Source organism: Neoarius graeffei, chromosome 3, assembly GCF_027579695.1.
Source record: "Neoarius graeffei isolate fNeoGra1 chromosome 3, fNeoGra1.pri, whole genome shotgun sequence".
NCBI lineage: Eukaryota > Metazoa > Chordata > Actinopteri > Siluriformes > Ariidae > Neoarius > Neoarius graeffei.
In genome coordinates, this window is record NC_083571.1 from 3,860,309 (window position 1) to 3,888,135 (window position 27,827).

General features: G+C 41.8%; 2 protein-coding genes across 3 annotated transcripts in view; both read left to right on the forward strand.

Moving 5' to 3' along the window:
* LOC132883090 (uncharacterized) overlaps window positions 1–26,974 on the forward strand; it is a 40,212-nt gene extending 13,238 nt beyond the window's left edge. The window contains exons 2-5 of the mRNA XM_060916276.1: window positions 17,098–17,349; window positions 17,486–17,518; window positions 23,822–23,881; window positions 24,055–26,974. Of these exons, the coding sequence (XP_060772259.1) occupies window positions 17,103–17,349; window positions 17,486–17,518; window positions 23,822–23,881; window positions 24,055–26,243 (2,529 nt within the window). The 5' untranslated portion in view covers window positions 17,098–17,102 and the 3' untranslated portion in view covers window positions 26,244–26,974. The remainder of the gene's footprint in view (window positions 1–17,097; window positions 17,350–17,485; window positions 17,519–23,821; window positions 23,882–24,054) is intronic.
* LOC132883089 (uncharacterized) lies at window positions 655–8,438 on the forward strand. Of its 2 annotated transcripts, XR_009654283.1 has the most exons (3): window positions 655–961; window positions 1,187–7,738; window positions 7,964–8,438. XR_009654283.1 is itself a non-coding variant. In XM_060916274.1 (2 exons), exon 2 carries the CDS (start codon window positions 2,533–2,535, stop codon window positions 7,492–7,494), a length of 4,962 nt encoding a protein of 1,653 aa, XP_060772257.1. In that variant the 5' UTR covers window positions 655–961; window positions 1,187–2,532; the 3' UTR covers window positions 7,495–7,954. The 2 variants fall into 2 exon arrangements, 1 of the variants encoding a protein (XP_060772257.1); XM_060916274.1 differs by lacking the exon at window positions 7,964–8,438 and having other exon boundaries at window positions 1,187–7,954.
* Window positions 26,975–27,827: the final 853 nt, after the last annotated feature.

A 27,827-nucleotide genomic window follows, 5' to 3' on the forward strand; every position in this document is an offset into this window, starting at 1 on the left:
AGCTGACTACGGGCGAAAGGCGGGGTACACCCTGGACAAGTCGCCAGGTCTCTCATCTCATCTCATCTCATTATCTCTAGCCGCTTTATCCTTCTACAGGGTCGCAGGCAAGCTGGAGCCTATCCCAGCTGACTACGGGTGAAAGGCGGGGTTCACCCTGGACAAGTCGCCAGGTCATCACAGGGCTGACACATAGACACAGACAACCATTCACACTCACATTCACACCTACGCTCAATTTAGAGTCACCAGTTAACCTAACCTGCATGTCTTTGGACTGTGGGGGAAACCGGAGCACCCGGAGGAAACCCACGCGGACATGGGGAGAACATGCAAACTCCACACAGAAAGGCCCTCGTCGGCCACAGGGCTCGAACCCAGGACCTTCTTGACTTTTTTAAATTCAAATTTTACTTTTTATACTTTTCCTTCCTTAATGGTAATGTAATGAAGTGTCAGATACAAAACTGAAAATTGCAAAGCTAAAAATGAATAAATCTTGTCTTTGTTTTAAATGTTGTCTTTTCCCTTTATTTTCCTTGATCGCGCGCTGTTTAAGGGGGCCGGGGGGTGACCGGTAGTTTGTCGCCTTTTTCAACCCTCATGAGTTTGCAGGTATGCAAGTTGTGTCACTAAACACACACACACACACACACACACGTACGTTATGACCACTTTTCCTGTGTCTGATGCTTGTTGAACTGTGCTACTAAGGTTGATCCAGAACTTGTTCACGCATTTTCTCACTGTGTGTTTAACGGTGTTTGTTCTGGCCCTACCAGCAGTTCTTATGTTAAAGTATGCAGAGACTTTTATTTTGCCTATTGTTTACACCCCACATTGTAGCTGCAGGAAATCTGTAGAGAGGAGAAGAAGAAAAAGTTAGACAGCATGGTTATAAGCAGCATGGAAGTTTGTTGTTGTGCTCCTCCTTCTGTGTAGCTGTTCAAAGGCATTCTCTGTAAGTAAATCATAGTAAAGTTGAGATCAAGTTGTGATGTTTGTGCCTGTGAAATTAGATTAAGATTATCTTTGAGCATTATGATTTCCAGCCAGAGTTAGCTATACCAGTGTATTTACCCTGTTAGCTTCTGTTAGCTTTTGTATCGATTGCACCTGAGCCAAACCTTTTATTTGGAAGATTCATATTTCTTTTATTGACTGGTGCATGTATCTGTGTTTTTAGTTTCACAATTTTCCATATAAAGAGTCAACTTCACCCTCGGTGTCCCGGACTTATTGTGTGGAGTTGTTTAGCTTGCTGGATAGCTGAATTAGGACATTCTGTGAAGCCAGTACAGTGAAAAGAGAGACTTGTGAAGAGCTACTGATGACCAAACTGCAGTATTGTGCTGGCAGCCCGAACCAGTACGACAACTGCAACGTCGCTAGGAAGGATTGAGGTAAAACACATCCATAGTAGCCATGGACAGAGCAAATGCATCAGTCAGATCATCAGATTCCCATATGAGTAGTGCTTCATGTAAAGTTGCATTGGCAGCAGCCACAGCACGTGCCAGAGCCCAAGCTGCGCATGCAAGAGCTGCTTATTCACGTAAAGAGATTGAATTAAAGATGGAAAAAGCCCGTCTTGATGCAACACTCATCGCCTTAGAAAGGGAGAGAGAGGCAGAAGCCGCCATGGCTGAAGCAGCAGTAATGGAGGCTGCAGCCGTAGACTTTGAAGATGAGTGCCGCAGTCATGGACCAGAGTTACTGCCCAGGCAAAGTGCAGAACGGCGTACTGAGGAATATGTAGAAAGACACAGCCATCTCAGTGGCAGCTCACATTCACTCGAAGATTTACACTCATGTGAGGAGCAAATACCCCTCAATCCCAGTGCTTATGTATCTGTATGTGGAGATAAGGAAGGTGAACTCCCAACTCCTGATCACCATCAGCAATGTGACCATTTCGCAGATGGTAACCCCCATGTGGGCGATGTTCGTGCGAATACACAAGTGTGTACTGAGCCGATGAGTACCCAGCTGCATGCAGGCTTACCTGCTCACACACCCCGGCGTGCTGAACAAAGCGCGCTCAGGTCAGGCTTACCTGCTCACACATTCAGGCACGCTGACCACAGTCCACTCAGGTCAGGCTTACCTGCTTACACCTCCAGGCGTGCTGACCACAGCGCACTCAGGTCAGGCTTACCTGCTCACACATCCAGGAACGCTGACCACGGTCCACTCAGGTCAGGCTTACCTGCTCACACGTCCGGGCATGCTCACCACAGCCCACTCAGGTCGGGTTTACCTGCTCACACATCCAGACACGCTGACTACAGCCATTTCAGGCCAGGCATACCAGTTTATACACACAGGCACAACGACCACAGCCCCACCACATCTAGGGCTGCACACTGCTCCAGCGACACAGCCACATCTGACTTAGCGAGGTACCTAGCATGAAGTCAGCTAGTGTCATCAGGACTAACCAGGTTTGATGATAAGCCAGGAAATTACTTATCCTGGAAGAGCTCATTCCTGAACACCATTGACAGCCTAGATCTTACAGCAGGAGAAGAGATGGATTTATTAATAAGATGGCTAGGCCCAGAATCTGCAGCACATGCAAGGCGTATTAGATCAGTGAATGTGAGAGATCAAGCAGCAGGCTTATGGCTTGTGTGGGAGAGACTGGAGGAGATGTATGGCTCACCTGAAGCTATAGAGGGCGCTCTCTTCACTAAACTCGATCAATTCCCCAAAATATCAAACAAGGAGCATCATAAACTTAGGGAGCTGTCTGATTTGCTGTTAGAGATTCATTCTGCAAAACGTGAAGGATACTTACCTGGCCTATCCTATCTCGACACAGCAAGGGGCATAAACCCAATAGTGGAGAAACTGCCATACACGCTCCAGGACAAGTGGGTAATGGAAGGCTCCCGATACAAACAAGAATTCAGGGTCCCTTATCCTCCATTTGAATTCTTTTTACAGTTTGTACACAGGCAAGCAAAGGCACGCAATGACCCAAGCTTTAGTCTTCCTCTCTTAAGTACAGCAGTCAGGAAAGATAAGTTCAGTGAAAGCAGCCGAAGGACAGTTTCTGTGCATAAAACTGACGTTGCACACTCCGATTCCGCATCCACTGCCGAAGACCCAGAGAAGCAATGTCCTATGCATCAAAAACCACACTCCCTGCAAGTGTGCCACGGCTTCAGGGAAAAGCTAATGGATGAACGAAAGAGAATACTAAAGGAGAATAACATATGTTTTAAATGCTGCGCGTCAAATAAGCATGTAGCCCGAGACTGTGAGGCAGCCATCAAATGTGCTGAGTGTGACAGCCATAGACACCCAACAGCGCTGCACCCAGGCCCAGCTCCGTGGGTCTCCAAGACCTCAACACCCCCATCAGGGAATGGCGGGGAGAGCGATGAAGCATTAGAAACTGCTGTGGTTTCCAAATGCACGGAGGTATGTGGGGAAGGCTTCAATGGCAAATCATGCTCCAAGATATGTCTTGTGACGGTCTACCCGGCAGACGGCCGCAACCAGGGCAAAAGGATGTACGCCGTGCTGGATGACCAAAGCAATAGGTCGCTGGCACGCTCAGAGTTTTTTGATATCTTCCATGTAGGCGGGCCCACATACTCTTACACTCTAAAAACCTGCTCTGGTGTTGGTGACGCGTCCGGCCGCCGAGCTACAGGCTTCGTCATCGAACCTGCAGATGGTGACATCAGCCTAACTCTGCCCACACTCCTGGAGTGTAACATGATTCCCAACAACAGAGACGAAATCCCCACTCAAGCCGCCGCGCACAGCCACCCTCACCTCAGAGCTATAGCCAATGAAATACCAGAAGTGGACATGAATGCTGAGATCCTGCTGCTTCTGGGCAGGGACATGCTGAGAGCGCACAAGGTGCGTAAACAGATCAACGGACCACATGACGCACCCTACGCACAGAGGCTGGACTTAGGATGGGTCATAGTTGGCGATGTGTGCCTGGGCAGCACACATCGGCCTCCCGAAGTCACCAGCATGAAAACATACATCCTTGAAAATGGCAGGCCAAGCCACTTTCCCCCATGTGAGAACCACTTGAAGGTAAAGGAGAAAATCTGTTCCCCTAATCAGCCCCAGCCTGTCAGCCGTGTGACATACAGTGACAACCTGGGCCTATCGGTTTTCCAGCAAACCAAGGATGATCACAAGCTTGCGCCATCAATGGAAGATCTCCTATTCCTTGAAACAATGGAAAATGAATTCTTCCAGGATTCGGCTAACAGTTGGGTGGCCCCGCTACCGTTCCGCCAACCCAGGATGTGTCTGCCTAATAACCGCCAATATGCCATGGGTCGGCTGAAGTCTCTGCACCGAACACTCAACAAAAATCCAGAGATGAAATCTCATTTTATGGACTTTATGCAAAAAATGCTGGACAGCCACCACGCAGAGCTTGCTCCTCCCATGCAAGATGGGAAGGAGTATTGGTACCTGCCCTTTTTTGGTGTCTACCACCCACAAAAACCCTCACAGATCCGTGTGGTGTTTGATTCGAGTGCACAGTTTGAAGGCAAGTCACTCAACAACGTGCTGCTCTCTGGGCCGAACATGAACAATAGCCTGCTAGGGGTTCTTATAAGGTTCAGGAAGAACTCAGTTGCATTCACAGCTGACATACAACAAATGTTTCATTGTTTTCTCGTCCGAGAAGACTGCAGGGATGTTCTACGCTTTCTCTGGCACAGAGATAATGACCTGAGTAAAGAGGTGGTTGACTACAGAATGAGGGTGCATGTCTTCGGAAACAGTCCCTCTCCTGCTGTGGCCATCTACGGATTACGAAGAGCTGCCCGCCAGGGAGAAGAACTGTATGGCAGTGATGTGCGGTACCTCACTGATCGAGATTTCTATGTGGATGATGTCCTCAAGTCCGTCTCCACCGTGGAGCAAGCAGTCGATCTACTCAAAAGAACACAGAAGATGCTGGCAGCCTCCAACCTCCGGCTCCACAAGGTAGCCTCCAACAAAGCCGATGTGATGGATGCATTTCCAGTTGAAGATCGCGCCAAAGACATCCAGGATCTTGACCTGTTTGTAGATGACTTACCAGATCAGCGAAGCCTCGGGGTGAAATGGAGCCTCATGTTAGACCACCTTACCTTTCATGTTCCTCAGGACGAAAGCCCTTACACACGCAGGGGCGTACTTTCAATGGTGAACAGCCTCTTCGACCCATTGGGGTTCTTGGCACCAGTGACTATCCAGGGTCGGCTATTGTTAAGAGAGCTGTCAGCACAGGCCTCGGACTGGGACTCACCCCTCCCTGAGGAAATGCGTGAGAAATGGACAGAGTGGCGAAGCTCACTGAGCCATCTCAGCAGCATTCATGTGCCCCACACATACTTTTCCATTCCCCCCTCTGAGATACAAAGCATTGAACTATGCGTCTTTTCTGATGCATCTGTCAAAGCCATATCTGCTGTTGCCTACCTGAGAGTCACTAGCACCAAAGGGACAGTAGAACTGGGATTCGTCATGGGTAAAGCGCGGCTCGCCCCTCAGCCCGAACTCACAATCCCCAGGCTTGAACTGTGCGCAGCGGTCATGGCTGTTGAAATCGCAGAGGTAATAAGTGAAGAAATAGACCTCCCACTCAACTCCGTCATCTTTTACACAGACAGCAAGGTTGTCCTGGGCTACATATTCAACCAGTCAAGGCGCTTCTATGTATACGTAAACAACAGAGTTCAGCGTATAAGACAATCTATCATGCCTGAACAATGGCATTATGTGCCAACGGATCGGAATCCTGCAGACCATGGCTCACGCTCTGTTCCAGCCTCAAGACTCGGCAACACCTCATGGCTCACAGGCCCCTCGTTTCTCCTCAACTCTAAGCTTCCACCTGAGCAGCACACAGAGTTTGACCTTATCAACCCCGATAAGGACGTAGAAATCCGCCCTGAAGTCAAAACCCTATCCACACACGTCACTGAGAGCTTCCTTGACTCCAAACGCTGGGAGCGCTTCTCCACATGGAGATCACTGATCCATGCTGTGGCCAAGCTCAGACACATAGCCCTGTGTTTCGCTCACTCACAGAATGATGGAGACTGTGCTGGGTGGCACATCTGTAAGAAGGCCATCTCCAGTGGTACTCTCGAAGAGGCAGAGAACCTTGTCATCTGGAGTGTGCAGCATGAAGTCTATGGAGAGGAGTTCCGTTGCATCACTGCGAAATGTGACCTCTCCAAGCAAAGCCCACTCATCAAGTTGAATCCCACCATCGACAGCAGTGGCCTACTGAGAGTAGGTGGTCGTATCAGTCAGTCAGGCCTTGAAGTAAAGGAAACAAACCCCATCATCTTACCTGGCAGTCATCACATCACCACTCTTATTGTACGACACCATCATGAGAGAGTGCAGCACCAGGGCAGGCACTTTACAGAGGGCGCTGTCAGAGAGAGCGGCCTGTGGATAATGGGAGCAAAGAGGTGTATTGGGAAGATATTAAACAAATGTGTGATTTGCAGACGACTCAGAGGCAAGATTGAGGTGCAGCAAATGAGTGAACTACCTGCAGATCGTCTTCAGCCAGGCCCCCCTTTCTCACATGTGGGCATGGACATGTTCGGGCCATGGGAAGTGTCCGCAAGGAGAACACGCGGGGGTCAGGCTAATAGTAAGAGATGGGCAATCCTGTTCACCTGTTTATGCACAAGGGCTGTCCACATCGAAGTGGTTGAAGAGATGAGCGCTTCTAGTTTCATCAATGCTCTGAGGCGTTTCTTTGCGCTGCGCGGCCCAGCCAAACAGTTGCGCTCAGACTGTGGGACCAACTTTGTTGGTGCATGCCGAGAAATGGGCATCAGCATTGTAGAGCAGAGTGAAGTCCAGAATTATCTGCAAGAAGAAAAATGTTCTTGGATCTTTAACCCACCCCATTCATCCCACATGGGTGGAGTGTGGGAACGCATGATCGGCGTTGCACGACGCATACTGGACAGTGTGCTGCTGCGTGCTGGACAAGCACATCTTACGCATGAATCACTCACCACTTTCCTTGCCGAGGTCACAGCCATAATTAACGCTCGTCCTTTGATACCAGTCTCATCTGACCCTGAGCATCCTCACATTCTGTCACCCTCCATCCTGTTGACCCAGAAATCAGGTACATCAGTTCCACCTTTGGGAAGCTGCAGTCCAAGGGAGATCTTAAAGAATCAGTGGAAACGTGTACAGCTGCTGGCTGACGAGTTCTGGAATAGGTGGCGCAAGGAGTATCTTGGCACTCTGCAGTCACGGCACAAGTGGCAACACAAGAGACCAGATCTCAAGCCAGGAGACGTTGTTCTTCTCAAGGAGAAACAGGTCAGGAGGAATGAGTGGCCTATGGGGGTTGTCGTTAAGACAGTCCCAAGCCAGGATGGACTAATAAGGAAGGCTGAAGTCAAGATTGTTCAGCAAGGAACAACAAAGAACTATTATAGACCTATTTCAGAACTAGTGTTTCTTCTATCCCCAGAGTAAGGTATCATTCTAATGTGTTATGGTATCTCTAAGATACCAGACGGGGAGTGTTCTGGCCCTACCAGCAGTTCTTATGTTAAAGTATGCAGAGACTTTTATTTTGCCTATTGTTTACACCCCACATTGTAGCTGCAGGAAATCTGTAGAGAGGAGAAGAAGAAAAAGTTAGACAGCATGGTTATAAGCAGCATGGAAGTTTGTTGTTGTGCTCCTCCTTCTGTGTAGCTGTTCAAAGGCATTCTCTGTAAGTAAATCATAGTAAAGTTGAGATCAAGTTGTGATGTTTGTGCCTGTGAAATTAGATTAAGATTATCTTTGAGCATTATGATTTCCAGCCAGAGTTAGCTATACCAGTGTATTTACCCTGTTAGCTTCTGTTAGCTTTTGTATCGATTGCACCTGAGCCAAACCTTTTATTTGGAAGATTCATATTTCTTTTATTGACTGGTGCATGTATCTGTGTTTTTAGTTTCACAATTTTCCATATAAAGAGTCAACTTCACCCTCGGTGTCCCGGACTTATTGTGTGGAGTTGTTTAGCTTGCTGGATAGCTGAATTAGGACATTCTGTGAAGCCAGTACAGTGTTCCTAGCTGATCTTAAAGATGCTAGTGTTGCTTGACTTGGATGATCTTTATAAGATTCGGTAGTGTCGGTAAATTGCGATGGCGGAAATATGGCGTTTGACCGACAAGATGGCGTCTGTTTATAATCTGGATCGGCTGTGATGTCACATGCAAGTGGACTATTGAGTGTATAAATGAATATACTTTTCAGAAGTTGGACATTTCTGTATTGTAAATCCTTTTTTTGATTTATCTTAGGGAATATTCTAATAATTTGAGATACTGGATTTCTGATTTTCATGAGCTATAAGCCATAATCATCAAAATTAAAACAAAAAAGGCTTTAAATATTTCACTTTACATGTAATGAATATAGAATATATCAAAGTTTACCTTTTAGAATTAAATTATGAAAAAAAGGAACTTTTTCATGGTATTCTAATTTTTTGAGATGCACTAGTATGTTAACGAGGGCGGCACGGTGGTGTAGTGGTTAGCGCTGTCACCTCACAGCAAGAAGGTCCGGGTTCGAGCCCCGTGGCCGGCGAGGGCCTTTCTGTGTGGAGTTTGCATGTTCTCCCCGTGTCCGCGTGGGTTTCCTCCGGGTGCTCCGGTTTCCCCCACAGTCCAAAGACATGCAGGTTAGGTTAACTGGTGACTCTAAATTGACCGTAGGTGTGAATGTGAGTGTGAATGGTTGTCTGTGTCTATGTGTCAGCCCTGTGATGACCTGGCGACTTTAAAAGATTAAAAATACAGCAATTTGGCATGTGAATATGATTTAAAATTGACAGTAAAAGCATTGTTTGGCTTCAGGTAAAGCCTGGATTACACAGTGGTGCTTGAAAGTTTGTGAACCCTTTAGAATTTTCTATATTTCTGCATAAATATGACCTAAAACAACATCAGATTTTCACACAAGTCCTAAAAGTAGATCAAGAGAACCCAGTTAAACAAATGAGACAAAAATATTATACTTGGTCATTTATTTATTGAGGAAAATGATCCAATATTACATACCTGTGAATGGCAAAAGTATGTGAACCTTTGCTTTCAGTATCTGGTGTGACCCCCTTGTGCAGCAATAACTGCAACTAAACGTTTGTGGTAACTGTTGATCAGTCCTGCACACCGGCTTGGAGGAATTTTAGCCCGTTCCTCCGTACAGAACAGCTTCAACTCTGGGATGTTGGTGGGTTTCCTCACATGAACTGCTCGCTTCAGGTCCTTCCACAACATTTCCATTGGATTAAGGTCAGGACTTTGACTTGGCCATTCCAAAACATTCACTTTATTCTTCTTTAACCATTTTTGGTAGAACGACTTGTGTGCTTAGGGTCGTTGTCTTGCTGCATGACCCACCTTCTCTTGAGATTCAGTTCATGGACAGATGTCCTGACATTTTCCTTTAGAATTCGCTGGTATAATTCAGAATTCATTGTTCCATCAATGATGGCAAGCCGTCCTGGCCCAGATGCAGCAAAACAGACCCAAACCATGATACTACCACCACCATGTTTCACAGATGGGATAAGGTTCTTATGCTGGAATGGAGTGTTTTCCTTTCTCCAAACATAACACTTCTCATTTAAACCAAAAAGTTCTATTTTGGTCTCATCCGTCCACAAAACATTTTTCCAAAAGCCTTCTGGCTTGTCCACGTGATCTTTAGTAAACTGCAGACGAGCAGCAATGTTCTTTTTGAAGAGCAGTGGCTTTCTCCTTGCAACCCTGCCATGCACACCATTGTTGTTCAGTGATCTCCTGATGGTGGACTCATGAACATTAACATTAGCCAATGTGAGAGAGGCCTTCAGTTGCTTAGAAGTTACCCTGGGGTCCTTTGTGACCTCGACGACTATTACATGCCTTGCTCTTGGAGTGATCTTTGTTGGTCGACCACTCCTGGGGAGGGTAATAATGGTCTTAATTTCCTCCATTTGTACACAATCTGTCTGACTGTGGATTGGTGGAGTCCAAACTCTTTAGAGATGGTTTTGTAACCTTTTCCAGCCTGATGAGCATCAACAATGCTTTTTCTGAGGTCCTCAGAAATCTCCTTTGTTCATGCCATGATACACTTCCACAAACATGTGTTGTGAAGATCAGACTTTGATAGATCCCTGTTCTTTAAATAAAACAGGGTGCCCACTCACACCTGATTGTCATCCCATTGATTGAAAACACCTGACTCTAATTTCACCTTCAAATTAACTGCTAATCCTAGAGGTTCACATACTTTTGCCACTCACAGATTTGTCATATTGGATCATTTTCCTCAATAAATAAATGACCAAGTAAAATATTTTTGTCTCATTTGTTTAACTGGGTTCTCTTTATCTACTTTTAGGACTTGTGTGAAAATCTGATGATGTTTTAGGTCATATTTATGCAGAAATATAGACAATTCTAAAGGGTTCACAAACTTTCAAGCACCACTGTAATTGCTTTTAATAATGCATATGCAAAATGGCTGCCACATGTATCCTGTGGCTGTTTGGAGCATCACTTGTGTGAAATCACCACTGGTTCAAAACAGAGGAGGGCATGGGGGGTATGATGTGATGTCACCTCAGCACCAGCATGGTGCAGTGGTTAGCACTGTTGCCTCACAGCGACAAGGTTCAGGGTTTGAGCTCTGTTGCCGATGGGGGCCTTGCTGTGTGGAGTGTCCAGTTTCCCCCAAAGAAATGCGGTTAGGCAGACCCTCCAGGATTTCGCGATGTTGCGATTTGCAACATCAATGCAAATTCAACCAATCCCTGCGAATTCAGGGCAGTGTTGCAATTATATCCAATCATCACAACTTTCCTGCAAATTTGACCAATCGTTGGCGTCATCTTGAGGTGATGTCGACAAACTAGCGAGCAGTGTTGCCAGATTGGGCGGTTTTAAGTGCATTTTGGCGGGTTGGAACATATTTTGGGCTGGAAAATGTCAGCAGTATCTGGCAACACTGTGTGCGAGTCAGTGTTTATATCGGCTTAAATTCTGTTACTGAAAGTATGTTATGTTTACAGTGAAGGACTGTGTGCACTTTACATTAATTGTTACTTGATACAAGAAATTAATGGATGCCAACATTTTTGCCAAAATGGTATTTTATTTTCCATTGTTTAGGCAGCTTCAGCATCATACTGTGAGATTCTGTTCAAATTGTTTTTTTTCTTCTATGAAGCCTGAGCCATTTATTTTATTAGTTTATAATTATTGTTTAATTTAGTCTTCAGGAGAGACTGCCTGCACACAGTACTAGTATTAATAGTTTTTTTTTCTTACATGAAAGCTGAGGCATTTATATTATATTTTAAGGTAACTTCATGTTGTGCTGTGAGGTTCTCTGCACTTTAACTTTTGAACCAACAGGTGCATTTGGATAAGTAAAGCCTATTTTTCTGCATTTTTGTAGTCTTGGTAATCTTTTATATTGGTAAAGTTGTTTATAGGATCATTTCTCAGTGTCTTTGTTCTTTTAATCAATAGTTTTTTAGTAATAACTTAATATTTAACATATCACTCAATTTTAATCACAAAAAAAGAAAATTGCAACAGTTTCTCACAACTTTCACTTCCTCCCGCAATGTAATCGCAACAAAAGCCTAAAAAACACCGCAACTTTCATCGCAATTTTTTGGAAACCCCCCCACAACATCAGACATTTTAGCCCACAACAATCATAAAAAAGGCCCGCGGAATCCTGGGGGGACTGGTTAGGTCCACTGGCAACTCTAAATTGCCTGTAAGTGTGAATGGCTGGGTGGGAACTGCTCAATGTCCACCCTGGGTAGCTCTCCTGAGCCAGCTAGCAAATCTGCAGCAAACGGTCAACTACAGCTAACGTATGAGAAGAATAAGACCTCAGCACCAGATTGACACATAACATGCTCTCTTTTTTCATGACAAGATTGATTTAATGGATTAAGGTGCCACTTATATTGATGACACTACGGTTGTTCCGACCATCCATCCATCCATCCATCCATCCATCCATTATCTGTAGCCGCTTATCCTGTTCTACAGGGTTGCAGGCAAGCTGGAGCCTATCCCAGCTGATTATGGGCGAGAGGCGGGGTACACCCTGGACAAGTCGCCAGGTCATTGCAGGGCTGACACATGGAGACAAACAACCATTCACACCTACGGTCAATTTAGAGCCACCAACTAACCTAACCTGCATGCCTTTGGACTATGGGGGAAACCGGAGCACCCGGAGGCAACCCACACAGACACGGGGAGAACATGCAAACTCCGCACAGAAAGGCCCTCGCCGGCCACGGGGCTTGAACCCAGAACCTTCTTGCTGTGAGGCAACAGTGCGAACCACTTCACCACCGTGCCGTCCTGTTTCAACCATCTTAAGTTAAAAAACAGATAAGCTTTAAATAAAAAAGCAGCCACACTGGGCACACTGTGGAGAAACATGAAATACAGTACACAGATGGTATTGCTTTTCATTTATGACATGAGGGAAAACCTCCTACACTGAAAAGCAAAACCTTTATTGCATTTCCATTACATCACTTTAAGATGGGCTTACGTATATTTACAAAATACAAAGAGAGAAGGACTAAAGGACAAAGAGGTGTTAAAGGGTTGAGATAAGAAATGTCCCCCCCCAATTGGCCAATAAAAGCAACAACAATCTGTTATTCATATCAGACTAAAGTCATCAGTCCATCCTGAGCTGAATTTAATGTATTATGATTAAATATAATATCTTAACACTGTGACCGTAATCAATGTGCTCTTATGAATGTTCACTCCAGCACACGATCCTAATGCAATGCCCATTGTAAAACTTCAATATTCTAGTCTTTCTGAAACCTAATCACAAGATCATGCAAGATGAAAGGAAAGTGAACCTTGACTCATTAACAACAGCAATAAAAAGCAGAAAATATTCTGTCAAAGAGTCCACTGTTAAATGTAATATACCATAGTCTAGTTCAAGGGATAAAGTAAATGATTGTTTGATTGATTGATATTAAAACTCTTTTGCATGATCAGGGGTTTAGGGTTAGTGTTCATCACTTTTCCTCTGAAACTTTTTCATATAAACTCAAATCCATCCATTTCCCTGCGTTTGTTTGAGTTCATATCAGCAGCATCTCATGACCACACCCTGTGCTGTTGGACGATATTAATAACAGTGGCCTCGAACAACATGAGATACTCACACTTTCACCCAATTTTCATGCAAATGACACCAAAAGGACTTTATGGGTTTTCTGTGGCATCTGAATTTTTGACCCAAGATTTTTATTTCAGATTTACAATTTAGGACATCCATTCATCATCTATAACTGCTTATCCTGTGCAGGGTCGCAGGCAAGCTGGACCTGATCCCAGCTGACTACGGGCGAAAGGCGGGGTACACCCTGGACAAGTCACCAGATCATCGCAGGGCTGACACATAGGCCAAGTTTACATTAGACCGTATCTGTCTCGTCTTCTTCGCGGATGCACTGTCCGTTTACATTAAAACGCCTGGAAACGCCGGGAAACGGGAATCCGCCAGGGTCCACGTATTCAATCCAGATCGTGTCTGGTCCGGTGCTGTGTAAACATTGAGAATACGCGGATACGCTGTGCTGAGCTCTAGCTGGCGTCGTCATTGGACAACGTCACTGTGACATCCACCTTCCTGATTCGCTGGCGTTCGTCATGTGACACGACTGCTGAAAAACGGCGCGGACTTCCGCCTTGTATCACCTTTCATTAAAGAGTATAAAAGTATGAAAATACTGCAAATACTGATGCAAATACTGCCCATTGTGTAGTTATGATTGTCTTTAGGCTTGCCATCCTTCCACTTGCAAGTGGTAAGTGATATGCACTAGGATCACACACACAGCGGCTCAGTCCCGAATCACTGCTCGTGCACTTCACTCGCGCGCTCTGTGAGCTGCGCAGGGCCGGAGTGCGCACCCTCCAGAGGGCACTCGCTGTTCAGGGCGGAGTGATTTGGAGCGCAGGATGCCTGCGGAGCCGAGCGTATCCGTGTATTGGCGTTGCTGTGTGCACGCAAATCGTGTATTGGCGTTGCTGTGTGCACGCTAATCGTTTTAAAAACGTTAATCTGATGATCCGCTGATACGGTCTAATGTAAACCCCACCATAGAGACAAACAACCATTCACACTCACATTCACACCTACGGTCAATTTAGAGCCACCAGTTATCCTAACCTGCATGTCTTTGGACTGTGGGGGAAACTAGAGCACCCAGAAGAAACCCATGCAGACACGAGGAGAACATGCAAACTCCGCACAGAAAGGCCCCTGTCAGCTGCTGGGCTCAAACCCAGAACCTTCTTGCTGTGAGGCAACAGTGCGAACCACTACACCACTGTGCCACCCTGTTCCAACCATCTTAAGCTAAAAAACAGATAAGCTTTAAAAAAAAAAAAGCAACCACACTGGGCACACTGTGGAGAAACATGAAATACAGTACACAGATGGTATTGCTTTTCATTTATGACATGAGGGAAAACCTCCTACACTGAAAAGCAAAACCTTTATTGCATTTCCATTACATCACTTTAAGATGGGCTTACGTATATTTCTGTATTAAAGCATAGGCCTGGGTTTATCCGTATCAGTGAGATTGCTTCTGGAGCGATTTTTCCAGGCCTGGACCTGATCCGATAAAACATCTGACCAATCAGGTAATTGTTGACATGTGACAGTGTCTGAGCATTTGCTATTTTCCCTGGGCATCTTTGTACATCCTTGCTGCATCATGAAGTCACGGAAAATAAAAAATATAATACAAAGCACAGATCTTTTATTCATGGATATGTGATTTTCCAAGAAATATCAAAAGTAAATTAATAAACATATAAATGCAGGTACAATATTTTAATTATGAACTTCAGCAGTCCAAACATTTGTTTTCGACTTCTTAATTTTTTATCCATGACGCATCGTCCGTGTGAAATCGGTAACCAATCTGTAATATACTGAAACGTCTGTGACCAATCTGTAAATTATTAGCATCCGTGATGCACCTGTATTAAAATCCGTAACCACTCTGTATTTTGTATCCTTTTTAATTATATTTCTGTAATCCTTGACCTATCTGTATTCTATCAACTGGTGGAGTGTGTGCATGGGTTGTTTTGAAGTCCAAGCTGTACAGTATGACCCGGAATAATGCGCTACTACTTGGAAAAAACTTCCATGACTATTCCTAAGTTCCGTGCGTTTATTTCCCTGAGTGTCAGGACCAAATGATATTATAGTGGGGATTATAGTTGTGGTGTTTCTGCTCCAGACTGGAACTAAATTCAGGCAGATGGACAATCAGAGTTATAGGTACAGTTATAGTTATCTGTGTTGTGGGACCGGGCCCTTATACTGAACAGTAGGGTGCATCAGTTGCCCCCTAAAAATGAAAAGTTCCTCCGATCATGATGCATTTTTGTTTTTATGTTCCTTTTGGTAAGAAAACACACTGGGTGAAATATTTTGACAAAATTCAAAAGTTTAATGGCGGCACCAGGAGCTCAAAGTTATGGAAAAAGCTGCTATTTTATGACTTTTATGACAAAATTTCGATCACTTTTCATGAAACATTATGGCACCTTATAGAGTATACCAAATATCTTAGATACACATTTTTAGTCCATATTCTAAATATATTATCAAGCACAGTTTGAGTTTTAGCTGTTCATTGAATCATTGTTCAACTACTTTTAAACAATACAAATGGATTATGAATCACATTAATGCTTCTCAATCCCTTGCAAAGGTTCTTAACATGATCTCTGGCTCACAAGAAATCAATAAATGGAGTCCAACATTGTGATTCAAACCTTACGCGAAAACATAAAATAAGCGTTTTTTGGCAAAAAATGAACCTCATGGTGCCACCATTAGACTTTTGAATATGGTCAAAACATTTTACAGGATGTCTTTATTGGTGAAAAGGAACACCCGAACAAAAACGCATCAGATTTTATGAAAGTCAGGGCAACTGATGCACCCTACTGAACAGTGGAACTGAACACAAACAGGTTTTCTGCTTATCTTTGTTGTGTAATTTTGTGAACTCAGGTGTGGTTAATTTTACACTGCCTCTTAGATTACACACTCACATTGCATGCAGGCAGAAATACTTCACTCTGTGTGACCATCTGTGCACAACAGACAAGCTCATAGAAGCATAAATTAGTCCTTAGGGATTTGCGTTTTTAAGAATTATTAGTATTATACAGTATGTGGTATCGATAATCTGGAAACATGCTGACCGTGAAGTGGCAGTGATTTGTCCAGTGTATCTTATTACACGTCTGGGACAGTGTTCAGTGAAATAACACTTTAATGGCTAATAACCTAATGTGTAGAATCGAATATAACAATACTGCGTTGAGTTCTGTATTTAAAAAATGTTCTGTTTAATCAGGCATGTTTCCTCATGGGAAAAGTGAATGTCTGCTAATGTTAAAGCTTATTTTGCCAGAGTAAAGTCATCGTGCCCCCCCTCCCCTTAAATTTAATATGGCAGGATGAAAATACTTGATGGTTTGCATGTTCAGAAACAACATTCTATTAGTTATGCATTTAATGCAGTTTCACTCTTTAAACACAAGGGGTTGCAATCTGCACAGCCAATGAAGTTGTGTGGTTGTGTGATAGTTACACAACCACGTTATAACAGGCACTGCTACAGAGCTCATTGTATATCATTCCACCCCGAAGGTTTAATATTTAATAGGTTGCTTGCAAGTGTCCTTTATTGTTTTATTTGCAGGAAGAGGTCAAGTGTACAGAATACTGTGCTAAATAGTAATTGTTTTATGTGTAGATGATAAACGTAAGTATAAATAATGGAGGAAATCAATAATAATAATTTAAAATATGATATATTAAAATTAATTAATCCAATAAATAACGACCTCGGTGAATAAAGTGTAAATGTGGATTCATGCACAGAATTGAATGCCATGTGGAAGCGTTTCGTTCAAGTTTGTTCATTACTGTGCAGTGACGTGATTATACGCTAACTCTTTTTTTTCCCTTTTTCTTCTTTAACAGTCAACATGGCAGATACAGAATTTTTTCTGAAGAAACACATGTGTAAACTTATACAAAAGATAAGAAATCCAATTGAACTGGCTGATAAGCTGTATGGCAAGATCACTGATCAAATGTATGCAAACATCAAATCCCAGAAAACCAGTCATGACATGGTCCGTGAAATTTATGGCTGTCTCAATAGCAAAACACCCTGTGACATCACATATGATTGGTTGAAGAAGAATGAATCTGAACTTCTTGAAGATCTGGGTAAGCCTCTAGCGTGTCTTCTTTAGGACCTCTCACAAATGTGCATAGCATTTTATAACAACAAGTATTTTATTAATAGCATTAATATTTTACTGAGGTTGAAGGTTTGTGACAGTTTTGTATTTATTTCACACAGAAAAGAGTGACACTGAGGCTGAAGCACCACAGAGTAAGTTATTGTAATATTTGTGTTAAAGGGTTGTATTCAGAGTCAGCAATTCAAATCCAAATTATTTACACAATATTGATGTGAATATTTATGCAGGAAAAGTTGCTCATGTTTAGAGTCAGGTTATTAATCTGTTTAAACTGATTTTCTGAACTCTTCATTCAGAATATTCATTTACACCTCCAATGGTACCACAATGTTCTGCAGTAGAAGTGTCCGAGATCTGATTTTTAATAGTTTTAATAGTAATTTTTAACTGGGTTCTCTTTATCTACTTTTAGGACTTGTGTGAAACTCTGATGATGTTTTAGGTCATATTTATGCAGAAATATAGAAAATTCTAAAGGGTTCACAAACTTTCAAGCACCACTGTAATCTTGGCTTTAATGCAGATAGCAGCCAGGGTGTTATTTATACCGTATTTGAGTTTGATAAAATGTAATTGTCGGGGACATGTTCAATGTACTGTTGTCAGAAATGCAGGTGACAGTTGGATGAAGTTGCGAAGAGAATTTTAATAAAGACAGGCTGTTGAACAAATCCAACAGCATCGCAGTCCATGATGATATAAAACTCGCTTGACTGTACACAGTGGGGGTTTTTCAATGTCATACCCTGTGTCTGAAATCGCTGCCTACTCACTATATACATGGATTAAAGTTTTCCGTCGTGTGATGGATTTCCGTCAACTGAACTCTCCCAAGGCCAAATGTGAGGTCGGTGCTGATCCGAGGAGAATTAAAATGACGGGTGGTTGGGTAGAGATTGGGTTATAACACTGATGTGTTGCAACACCATCAACTATCAGCAGGGTTTATTTAACTTTTTTGTTTTTGAGCCATGCTTTGTGTCGTTCATTTCCTATGTTTGATCATGTTTAAACGTTCGCTGTCTACAGTGCGGCATTAAAAAACATGCGCTGTCAAAATTGGCAAAATACATTCCCGCGTGCTTGGCGTGCTTGTGTCTGACCATTTCTGTTTTGTATTAAATTAAATCTTGCCAGAATGACTCAGTTCAAACTTGGACATATAGAAATAGAGCATGTTTAAAAAAAAAACGAAAAAATAAACCCCGGAAAGCCCGCTCCTCTGCTTCAGCCAGACTTGAAGACCCGACGGTGCAATGCTTGCAGACTGTCAGAAGTAATTAGACCTAAATTTATAGCTAACAAATCAGCAGACGCCCCAACAATTATTATTTTCGTTAGGCCAGTGTGTAAGGTATGTTAGAACCGTGCCTTATAGCCTACGTTATATCACAATTTAAAGGACGTTTGAGGAGTTGGAGGCTGCGAGCGCAATGATGTTCCGACACGCGCTAAACTTTATTCCCTGAAAATCATACACCAGCGTTCAATGCCCCAAACAGCCAAAATGTCTAGAAGACTACGGTTAAATAATAATCATAGCCTACCAAGTTAAATTATGTCAAAACATCTGTTTCTGGCCTATGGAATGATGGAGGAAAATGAGAACGAACGCAAAGTAGATAGCAGCCAACTTCACGCGATCTTTTAGGTAACTTAACACTCGTGTTGGCCACAATATTTCTCTTAATAAAATCTTGAATTGTTTTTGAAGTCGTATTGAACACAAAGTAAGGTTAAATTAGAATTTTAATTTTAATTTAAGCGAAGATCCAAACTTTTTTCTATATTGACGTCGAGCATAGAGGAGCATGTCATTCTGCTTTCAGTTTCGGCAGCATGGGTGCGCTTTACATGAAAGAAGGCACTGATGTGTCTGCCATCGATAAAGGTGTAAAACAAGTGGAGGTGGGCTTGGCTGTACGAAATAGGTGAAAACGGAAAGCCATTTAGTTCATGGTGCAAAAAACTAAACATTCCAGGCGCTTGCATTTGTGTGGTTTGCCACAAAAAATAATATACGGAAGCAATAGAAAGAAAGTGCAATAAATTGAATATATTAATCCATTAATTAATTGGTAATAAAGTTATCAGTTCTAAGTTAACCATTCTCAGAATTTCATTGAAATCCACCCATAACACCCCCCCCGTAGAATTTCATCGAAATCCACCCATAACCCCCCCCCCCCTAAATTTTCAGTCAAATAATTTTTTTTTTGCTTTAATCCATGCATATAGGGCGTTATATAGTGCAGATGCCATTTTGTAGTGTTGTCCGAATGTATAGTGAGGATTATTACACCCTATATAGTGCACTCAAAGTATCCCACAATGCATCACAAAAAGTAGTGTACAACCGATGGTCACTAACCAACCAATATATCCCATCATGCATTGCGGTTGCGCTGAAAAAAACCAAGTCTCAAATTTGATTTAATAAAAGGCAGCGGCAAAGAAGAAAGTATTCAGTCTTGATTTAAAAGAACTGAAAGACACAGCAGACACAAAGTACTTTTTATTTATTAATGTGGTAAATACGCTCAGTATATGTATTATCACAAAAATACATGCATGTATTTATTATTTAGATTTTTTATTATATTATACAACAGAATATACAAACAACCAGACATACCAGTTCAAAAATAAAATATTAAAAGAAGGAAGTATAAATGAGAAAAAAATCCAATAGAGAGAAGAAAAAAGAGAAAGGGGGAAAGTAAATACAACCCTGATTCCAAAAAAGTTGGGACAAAGTACAAATTGTAAATAAAAACGGAATGCAATAATTTACAAATCTCAAAAACTGATATTGTATTCACAATAGAACATAGACAACATATCAAATGTCGAAAGTGAGACATTTTGAAATTTCATGCCAAATATTGGCTCATTTGAAATTTCATGACAGCAACACATCTCAAAAAAGTTGGGACAGGGGCAATAAGAGGCTGGAAAAGTTAAAGGTACAAAAAAGGAACAGCTGGAGGACCAAATTGCAACTCATTAGGTCAATTGGCAATAGGTCATTAACATGACTGGGTATAAAAAGAGCATCTTGGAGTGGCAGCGGCTCTCAGAAGTAAAGATGGGAAGAGGATCACCAATCCCCCTAATTCTGCGCCGACAAATGGAGCAATATCAGAAAGGAGTTCGACAGTGTAAAATTGCAAAGAGTTTGAACATATCATCATCTACAGTGCATAATATCATCAAAAGATTCAGAGAATCTGGAAGAATCTCTGTGCGTAAGGGTCAAGGCCGGAAAACCATACTGGGTGCCCGTGATCTTCAGGCCCTTAGACGGCACTGCATCACATACAGGCATGCTTCTGTATTGGAAATCACAAAATGGGCTCAGGAATATTTCCAGAGAACATTATCTGTGAACACAATTCACCGTGCCATCCGCCGTTGCCAGCTAAAACTCTATAGTTCAAAGAAGAAGCCGTATCTAAACATGATCCAGAAGCGCAGACGTCTTCTCTGGGCCAAGGCTCATTTAAAATGGACTGTGGCAAAGTGGAAAACTGTTCTGTGGTCAGACGAATCAAAATGTGAAGTTCTTTATGGAAATCAGGGACGCCGTGTCATTCGGACTAAAGAGGAGAAGGATGACCCAAGTTGTTATCAGCGCTCAGTTCAGAAGCCTGCATCTCTGATGGTATGGGGTTGCATTAGTGCGTGTGGCATGGGCAGCTTACACATCTGGAAAGACACCATCAATGCTGAAAGGTATATCCAGGTTCTAGAGCAACATATGCTCCCATCCAGACGACGTCTCTTTCAGGGAAGACCTTGCATTTTCCAACATGACAATGCCAAACCACATACTGCATCAATTACAGCATCATGGCTGCGTAGAAGAAGGGTCCGGGTACTGAACTGGCCAGCCTGCAGTCCAGATCTTTCACCCATAGAAAACATTTGGCGCATCATAAAACGGAAGATACGACAAAAAAAGACCTAAGACAGTTGAGCAACTAGAATCCTACATTAGACAAGAATGGGTTAACATTCCTATCCCTAAACTTGAGCAACTTGTCTCCTCAGTCCCCAGACGTTTACAGACTGTTGTAAAGAGAAAAGGGGATGTCTCACAGTGGGAAACATGGCCTTGTCCCAACTTTTTTGAGATGTGTTGTTGTCATGAAATTTAAAATCACCTAATTGTTCTCTTTAAATGATACATTTTATCAGTTTAAACATTTGATATGTCATCTATGTTCTATTCTGAATAAAATATGGAATTTTGAAACTTCCACATCATTGCATTCCGTTTTTATTTACAATTTGTACTTTGTCCCAACTTTTTTGGAATTGGGGTTGTAAAAAAGATGATATAAGTGACAGACATCTTCAGTTAAAGCATTCTGAATAGAATTTGATAACAGAGGAACTTTTCTTGTTGTTTTTTATATATTTTAGAGACTCAAAATAATATTTTATTTCAATTAAAAATAACTTAAATGATGGAGTTGTTTTTGATATTTTGGCCTTGTGGATAGTATTTATTATTTTGAAAACCCACCAGCTGACTGATCTGGCATGTTTTAATTGTGCGACAGTAATGACGTTAATAACAGCGCGCCGGAGTAGTGTCCGAAAGCGTTTTTTCATTTTATCAATGAGCTCACTGTATAGTCCCCTACAAAGTCATTCCTTATATAGTGAGTAGGGAGTAGCGAACGAGTGAGTGATTTCGGACACAGGGATGGATGTTTCCTTGGTAGGGCGGGTCCTTCCAAGTTAGATCCTTCAGAGACTTGGCAAAACTCTTTTCAGTCATTCAGAGAACACATAATAGAACAGGCTAAGAAGTGTGCAGATGTGCATCTTCTTCAATTGAGTTATTGGTAGCTTGCAATCTTAGTATGTTATTGCCATCTGTAGGACTCAGATGTAAATACTTTGGGGAATATGAATGCTTTAAAGAAGAAAGAAAACGAAATTATATTTGCAAAACCAGTCATTTCTAGAAATATGAAAACCGCTTTCATCATGGATTGTGTCCCAGATGCTAATCTCAACGGGCTATTTCATGTCAACCCACGTTTTTGCCACTTTAGCTAGATCCTCCAGTTTTTTTAAAAGCATGCATTGGACTAATGTTGTCCTATTAATCTTAGACCACAGTCTAGGCTTGTGTGCCCCATATACAGTCATGTTGGTGCTCATCATTGAACAGGCCCCGCCCTGTGCATGCACATAGGATTGTGGGTGATTTGAAGAGTGCTGAGAATCCACACATGCATCCTTGAAAAATTCTCTGAACGGAGGAGCCTAGACATCGGAAAAGTCCTTCAGCATGATTTGATGATGTGGCATCGTTGACATTGAGAAACAAAGTGTTCCAGCAGCTTCTAGTTCATGGCAGGCCTGTGCCTTGGAGGTTCCTGGGTTGTTCCTGACCATCTGAACCAAGTTCCTCTCAGCTGAGGGGTTAGTTTGGGTCTTCCATAATTCATAAGTTGGCTTGGCAAAGTAGCTCCACCTCCCAATAACTTGTACTGATGTACAATTGTTTGAACTGATGATCATGGAATCTTCAGTTGTTTAGAAATTGCTCCAAGGGCCATTCCTGAGAGTGTAAATCAATTATTGTCTTTCTCAGATCTGCACTGAGCTCCTTGGACTTTCTTATTGTACTGTGTTAGTCAATCCAGTGAGTGTCAAACAAACCCTTTTAATGTTGTGCATAGAGAAGCTACCAGCTGTAGTCAGTCATCACTGACAGGAAGTTAAGAGGCCTTGGCAAGTTAAGACATTTTGGAACTTTGAGCACCATTGAATTAATAATCCAAGTGTGTGTATGTATCATTTTGACCCTCTGTTGATTTCAGGAAACCCAAAATAAATTGAAAAATTGTACACCGAATTCTTGGATTTTTTTTTCTATTAAAGATGAATGGTATATAATAATTCTGTGTACAATGAATCACTGATTCATTCCCCTATTGATTCATCACACCAGGACACCTTCCTCCATTGATCCATGGTCCAGTTCCGATGCCTGTGTGCCCACTGCAGAGTGTGATGCACTGTGTTGTGACACATTCCTCACGTAATCATCATTAAAACGTGCTTTTGAATTTTTTCCTCGCAAATGTATCATTTTATAATCCCAGAGAATATTGGAGTTTCTTCTCATAAATGTACAACTTTAATCTTTAAATTCTTAGTTTTTTCTCAGAATATTACTCTGCTCTCAGTTCCATATTTCTTTTCTTTTCTTTTTCTTTTTACCTACATGGCCCTAAGATGCCATTGTACCATACTGATGTGGAGAATTTTAGCAATAAGTCCCTGTGCACTTAACTGAACTCTGAATAAGACCTTTGTGTCTCATGTTGTTTTAGATGGTATATCTGTGATTTAGATGTTTTGTGATTTTTTTTTTTTAAATATTTTGTTTTACTTTTTTAAACATACAGAAAAACGAGCCAGACTTGAGAATGTGGATGAAACGGATAATAACCTTGCGGGATTTTCTGGTAAGTTTAGCAGTTGTATTTCTGGTTAAAAAAAAAAAAGTTATTTAATATATGCAATCTAAATTGGGTGTCTTGCTTGGATTCAAATAATTATGGACTTTTTTAACCTCTTCCATTTCTCACAATGAAAAAAATTAATTTATTAACATCAGCTTTGTTTAAATCTGAAACAGATCTCAAGGAGATATCCACCTTCGCCAAACTAGAACGCTGGGTGTCCAATCCAAAAATCAGCCAAAGTCTGATTAGTGACTTGGAGGGAAAACTTGGTGATAAAGGCATGGAAGCTTTGAAAAAAGAATTACAGGACAGAGAACCAAAAAATAGCTTATGCTTCAAACCTAACGATATTGATGCGATCAGGAAAAATAAGGAACTTAAGAAATTTTTCAACACAACACAGAGCGAAAAAATTCCTAAATTGACAATAAGTATGTTTTTTACGAAACCTGGATCTGCTTCATTAGGAAATAAAGCTCAAAGCTGCACTGATGATGATGAGCGCATGGACACAACTGCAGATTTAAGCAGCAGTGGATATGAATCTTTATTAAGCTCAAGTCTTAATGATAGCTGCTCCAAACACAGTTCAAACTATTTGCCACAAAATGATGAAAGATTACCGGATGAAGATGTCCTCACTGGGCACAGTCACACTGGAGGCATGGATATTATGATTCATGAGAATAAAGACAATGGAAGTCAGTCCAAAGCCACTGAACAGCTCCATGATGAATCATTCATCCAAATGTACCATAACGTCAAAGCTGGTGCACCATCACAGGAACTTATGAGCATGCAGGATACACACGTTGATGGGATGGAAGAGCCATCTCAAAGATCAAATCTGCCAACACATGAAGATGAGTTAATCACCAAAAAAGAAATGCCACTAGAAAATGTACTTGGAAGCATGAACAGGCAGGATACACACATTGGTGAGATCAACAAGGAACCTCAAAGATCAAATGTTCCTAATGTCCTAAATAATGGAGCTATATCGCTGTTCCAAAATCTTCCAATTACCAGAAATGAAACACCACTAGAAGACAGATGTGGAAGTGCAGACTTGCAGGATACATATGATGGTGAGCTAGATGAGGATCCTCAAAGCTCAAATATTCCAAAGAATGGGGGTATATATCTCGACAAAAATTACCCAATCACCCAAAAAGAAATGCCACTAGAAGACAGATGTGGAAGCATGGACACGCAGGATGCAAATGATGAGATGAAAGAGCCATCTCAAAGATCAAATGTTCCAACACATGAAGATGAGTCAATCACCAAAAAAGAAACACCCCTAGAAAATGTACTTGGAAGCATGGACAGGCAGGATACACACATTGGTGAGATCGACAGGGAACCTCAAAGATCAAATGCTCCTAATGTCCTAAAGAATGGAGATATATCGCTGTTCCAAAACATTCCAATTACCAAAAAGGAAACGCCACTAGAAGACAGATGTGGAAGCATGGACATGCAGGATACACACGATGAGATGAAAGAGCCACCTCAAAGATCAAATATTCCAACAAATGAAGATGAGTCCATCACCGAAAACGAAACACCACTAGAAAGTGGAATTGGAATCACAGACATGAAGGAAATGCACATTGATAAGATGGATGAGGAACCTCAAAGATCAAATCTTCCAATGCCTGCTGCATCTCTGCACCAAAAGGAGCCAATCATCAAAAGCAAAGTGCCAGGAAATATGCAAGCAAATATGCAGGTTAACCCTGAGCCTTCGTCTGCAGAGCAGTTGCAGAAGAACAGTTCAGGTTCAGCATTTGAGTATACACAAAGCAGTGGCACAGAGATACTGGCACAAAATAAAGACACAGCCATACCATGTCCAAACAGAGATGAGAAAGGTTGTATCAAAACTTCAAAAAAGCAGCAAACATCAAAAAAACAGAAGGAAAAGAAGAAAGAAGAAAAGAATAAACTGCTTCGGGAATGGGCAGTGAGACAATGTAATGACCATAAGGAAGACTTACAGAACATACGTGAGCAGATCTCAATTATAAACATGGCAGAACACACTGATTATCCATGCTTTACTGCTGAAAAGGTCATGGTGTATAAGTACTTAACTCCTGAGAGCCAAATTATCTTTATTGCTGATGATAACACCTCTATCAACACTATGACTAAGGTCCATTATATCATGTTTGTGTGTAACATCAAGAAAGCAATAGTCTTGGGTCCTAAAAAACCTAATGAACAAGAGATTGTTCATTATGATGAATCTGAAGTGCCCATAGATAAGTGTAGAAAGTTTATTGTCCAGGCATTCGCTCCTGCTCTTGCTGTGTACAAAAAGATTCAGAAAGAATCTCTCATCTGGGTTCAGTGAAAAATCTCAAAACCTGTAAACATTCATATCAGTACCAGACTGTATCATTATAGATCATGTCAAGTTTATTTGTATAGCGCTTTTTAAAAGACGTCGCATAGCAGCTTCACAGAAAATTAAAGACTTTAAACATGAGCTAATTTTATCCCTAAGTTATCCCTGATGAGCAAGCCTGTGGCGACGGTGGTGAAGAAAAACTCCCTCATACGACACGAAGTAGAAACCTCAAGCGGAACCAGACTCAAAAGTGAACCCATCCTCATCTGGGTGATAACAGATAGCGTGATTATACATAACTCACTTCTATAACTGTGTAAACAGAAAAATCATTATAGTTTTAAAGTCTGTTTTGTTGAAGCTACTGTATAAACTGGTTCTTTGATGGAAATTTGAGTGCAAAACTGTTCATGACAACTGCAGTCCTAAAGTTAAATTTAACTGAAGTCCTCAGCCATAAAAACATTACTGTAAGTGTCCAGAGTGTCTTCCAAGTGCGACTTTCGACTGTCCATATGGGGCCGTCCTCCACAGGAGCGATGTGATGAGCCAGACATAGGGCATCAGGATGGATCAAGCAGGTCCGAGGAGCAGAAGAGGTCAGCATCACTGGTGTCTCAGGATTGACATGCAACTATGATATATACCTCCCTGCTCTACCTCTCTGCTCTTAAAGACTATCTGCAGTCAGTGACCTTTTAAAGATTTAAAATAAAAAAAACCACAAAACTGTTTGCAAGACATTATAATTGGTGTGAATTCAGTCAGTGATGTATGTGTAAGTGGAGAGTATTTCAGGATTGAAACCCTGATAAAATATTGCATGACCCATGACTTTATAAAATGACAAAAATGTTAATGTGACACCGTTACCATGTGTCTTTCCAAAAAAAACCCAACTCATTTAGAGGTTTCACAGCAAGAGTAATTATACTCACAACAGAATACTTATTCAGTCACCCTTTTCATATTTCTATTTATAAATAATTTGGCAAACTTTATTAGGTTTTATTTCTACTTGAATATTATTAGTTAATTTGTGCTGATTCATGACATCTAATCCCAATTGGGTCCATTTCAGTTTTATACCACTTCAAAATGTGGAAAATTTCAAGGGGGCTCAACATTTACGGGTTGGTCCATAAGTATTTGGACAGCGAGGTTTTGGTTATTTTGTCTCTGTAGAGCGTGATAATGGATCTGAAATGAAGCAATTAAGAAGGGTAGATTTTCATCTTTAATTCAAGCGATTTAACAAAAATATTGCATTAACTGTTTTACATAGTCCCTCCATTTTCACTGGCTCAAAAGTAGTTGGACAATTAACTGATAAGCAGTTCCATAGCCAAAACATACTGCAGAAACAACTCAAGAGTCTTAAAGTGGGTTGGCATTGACGACCTTGTTCTGGCCATCACCCACAAGGCATATGAGAACCGTGAGCTCCCTGAGCAGTGGACTATTTTGAACATAATTTCCATTCCAAAAGTAGGAGATCTTAGGAACAAGGACAACTACAGGGGAATTAGTTTGAGCTTAGTGGTTGCAAAAGTGTACAACAGGATGATTTTGAATAGAATAAGACTA

Excerpts from the sequence above, each read along its gene's own strand:
- LOC132883089 (XM_060916274.1), top strand. The coding sequence starts at position 2,533 with ATGGATTTATTAATAAGATGGCTAGGCCCAGAATCTGCAGCACATGCA.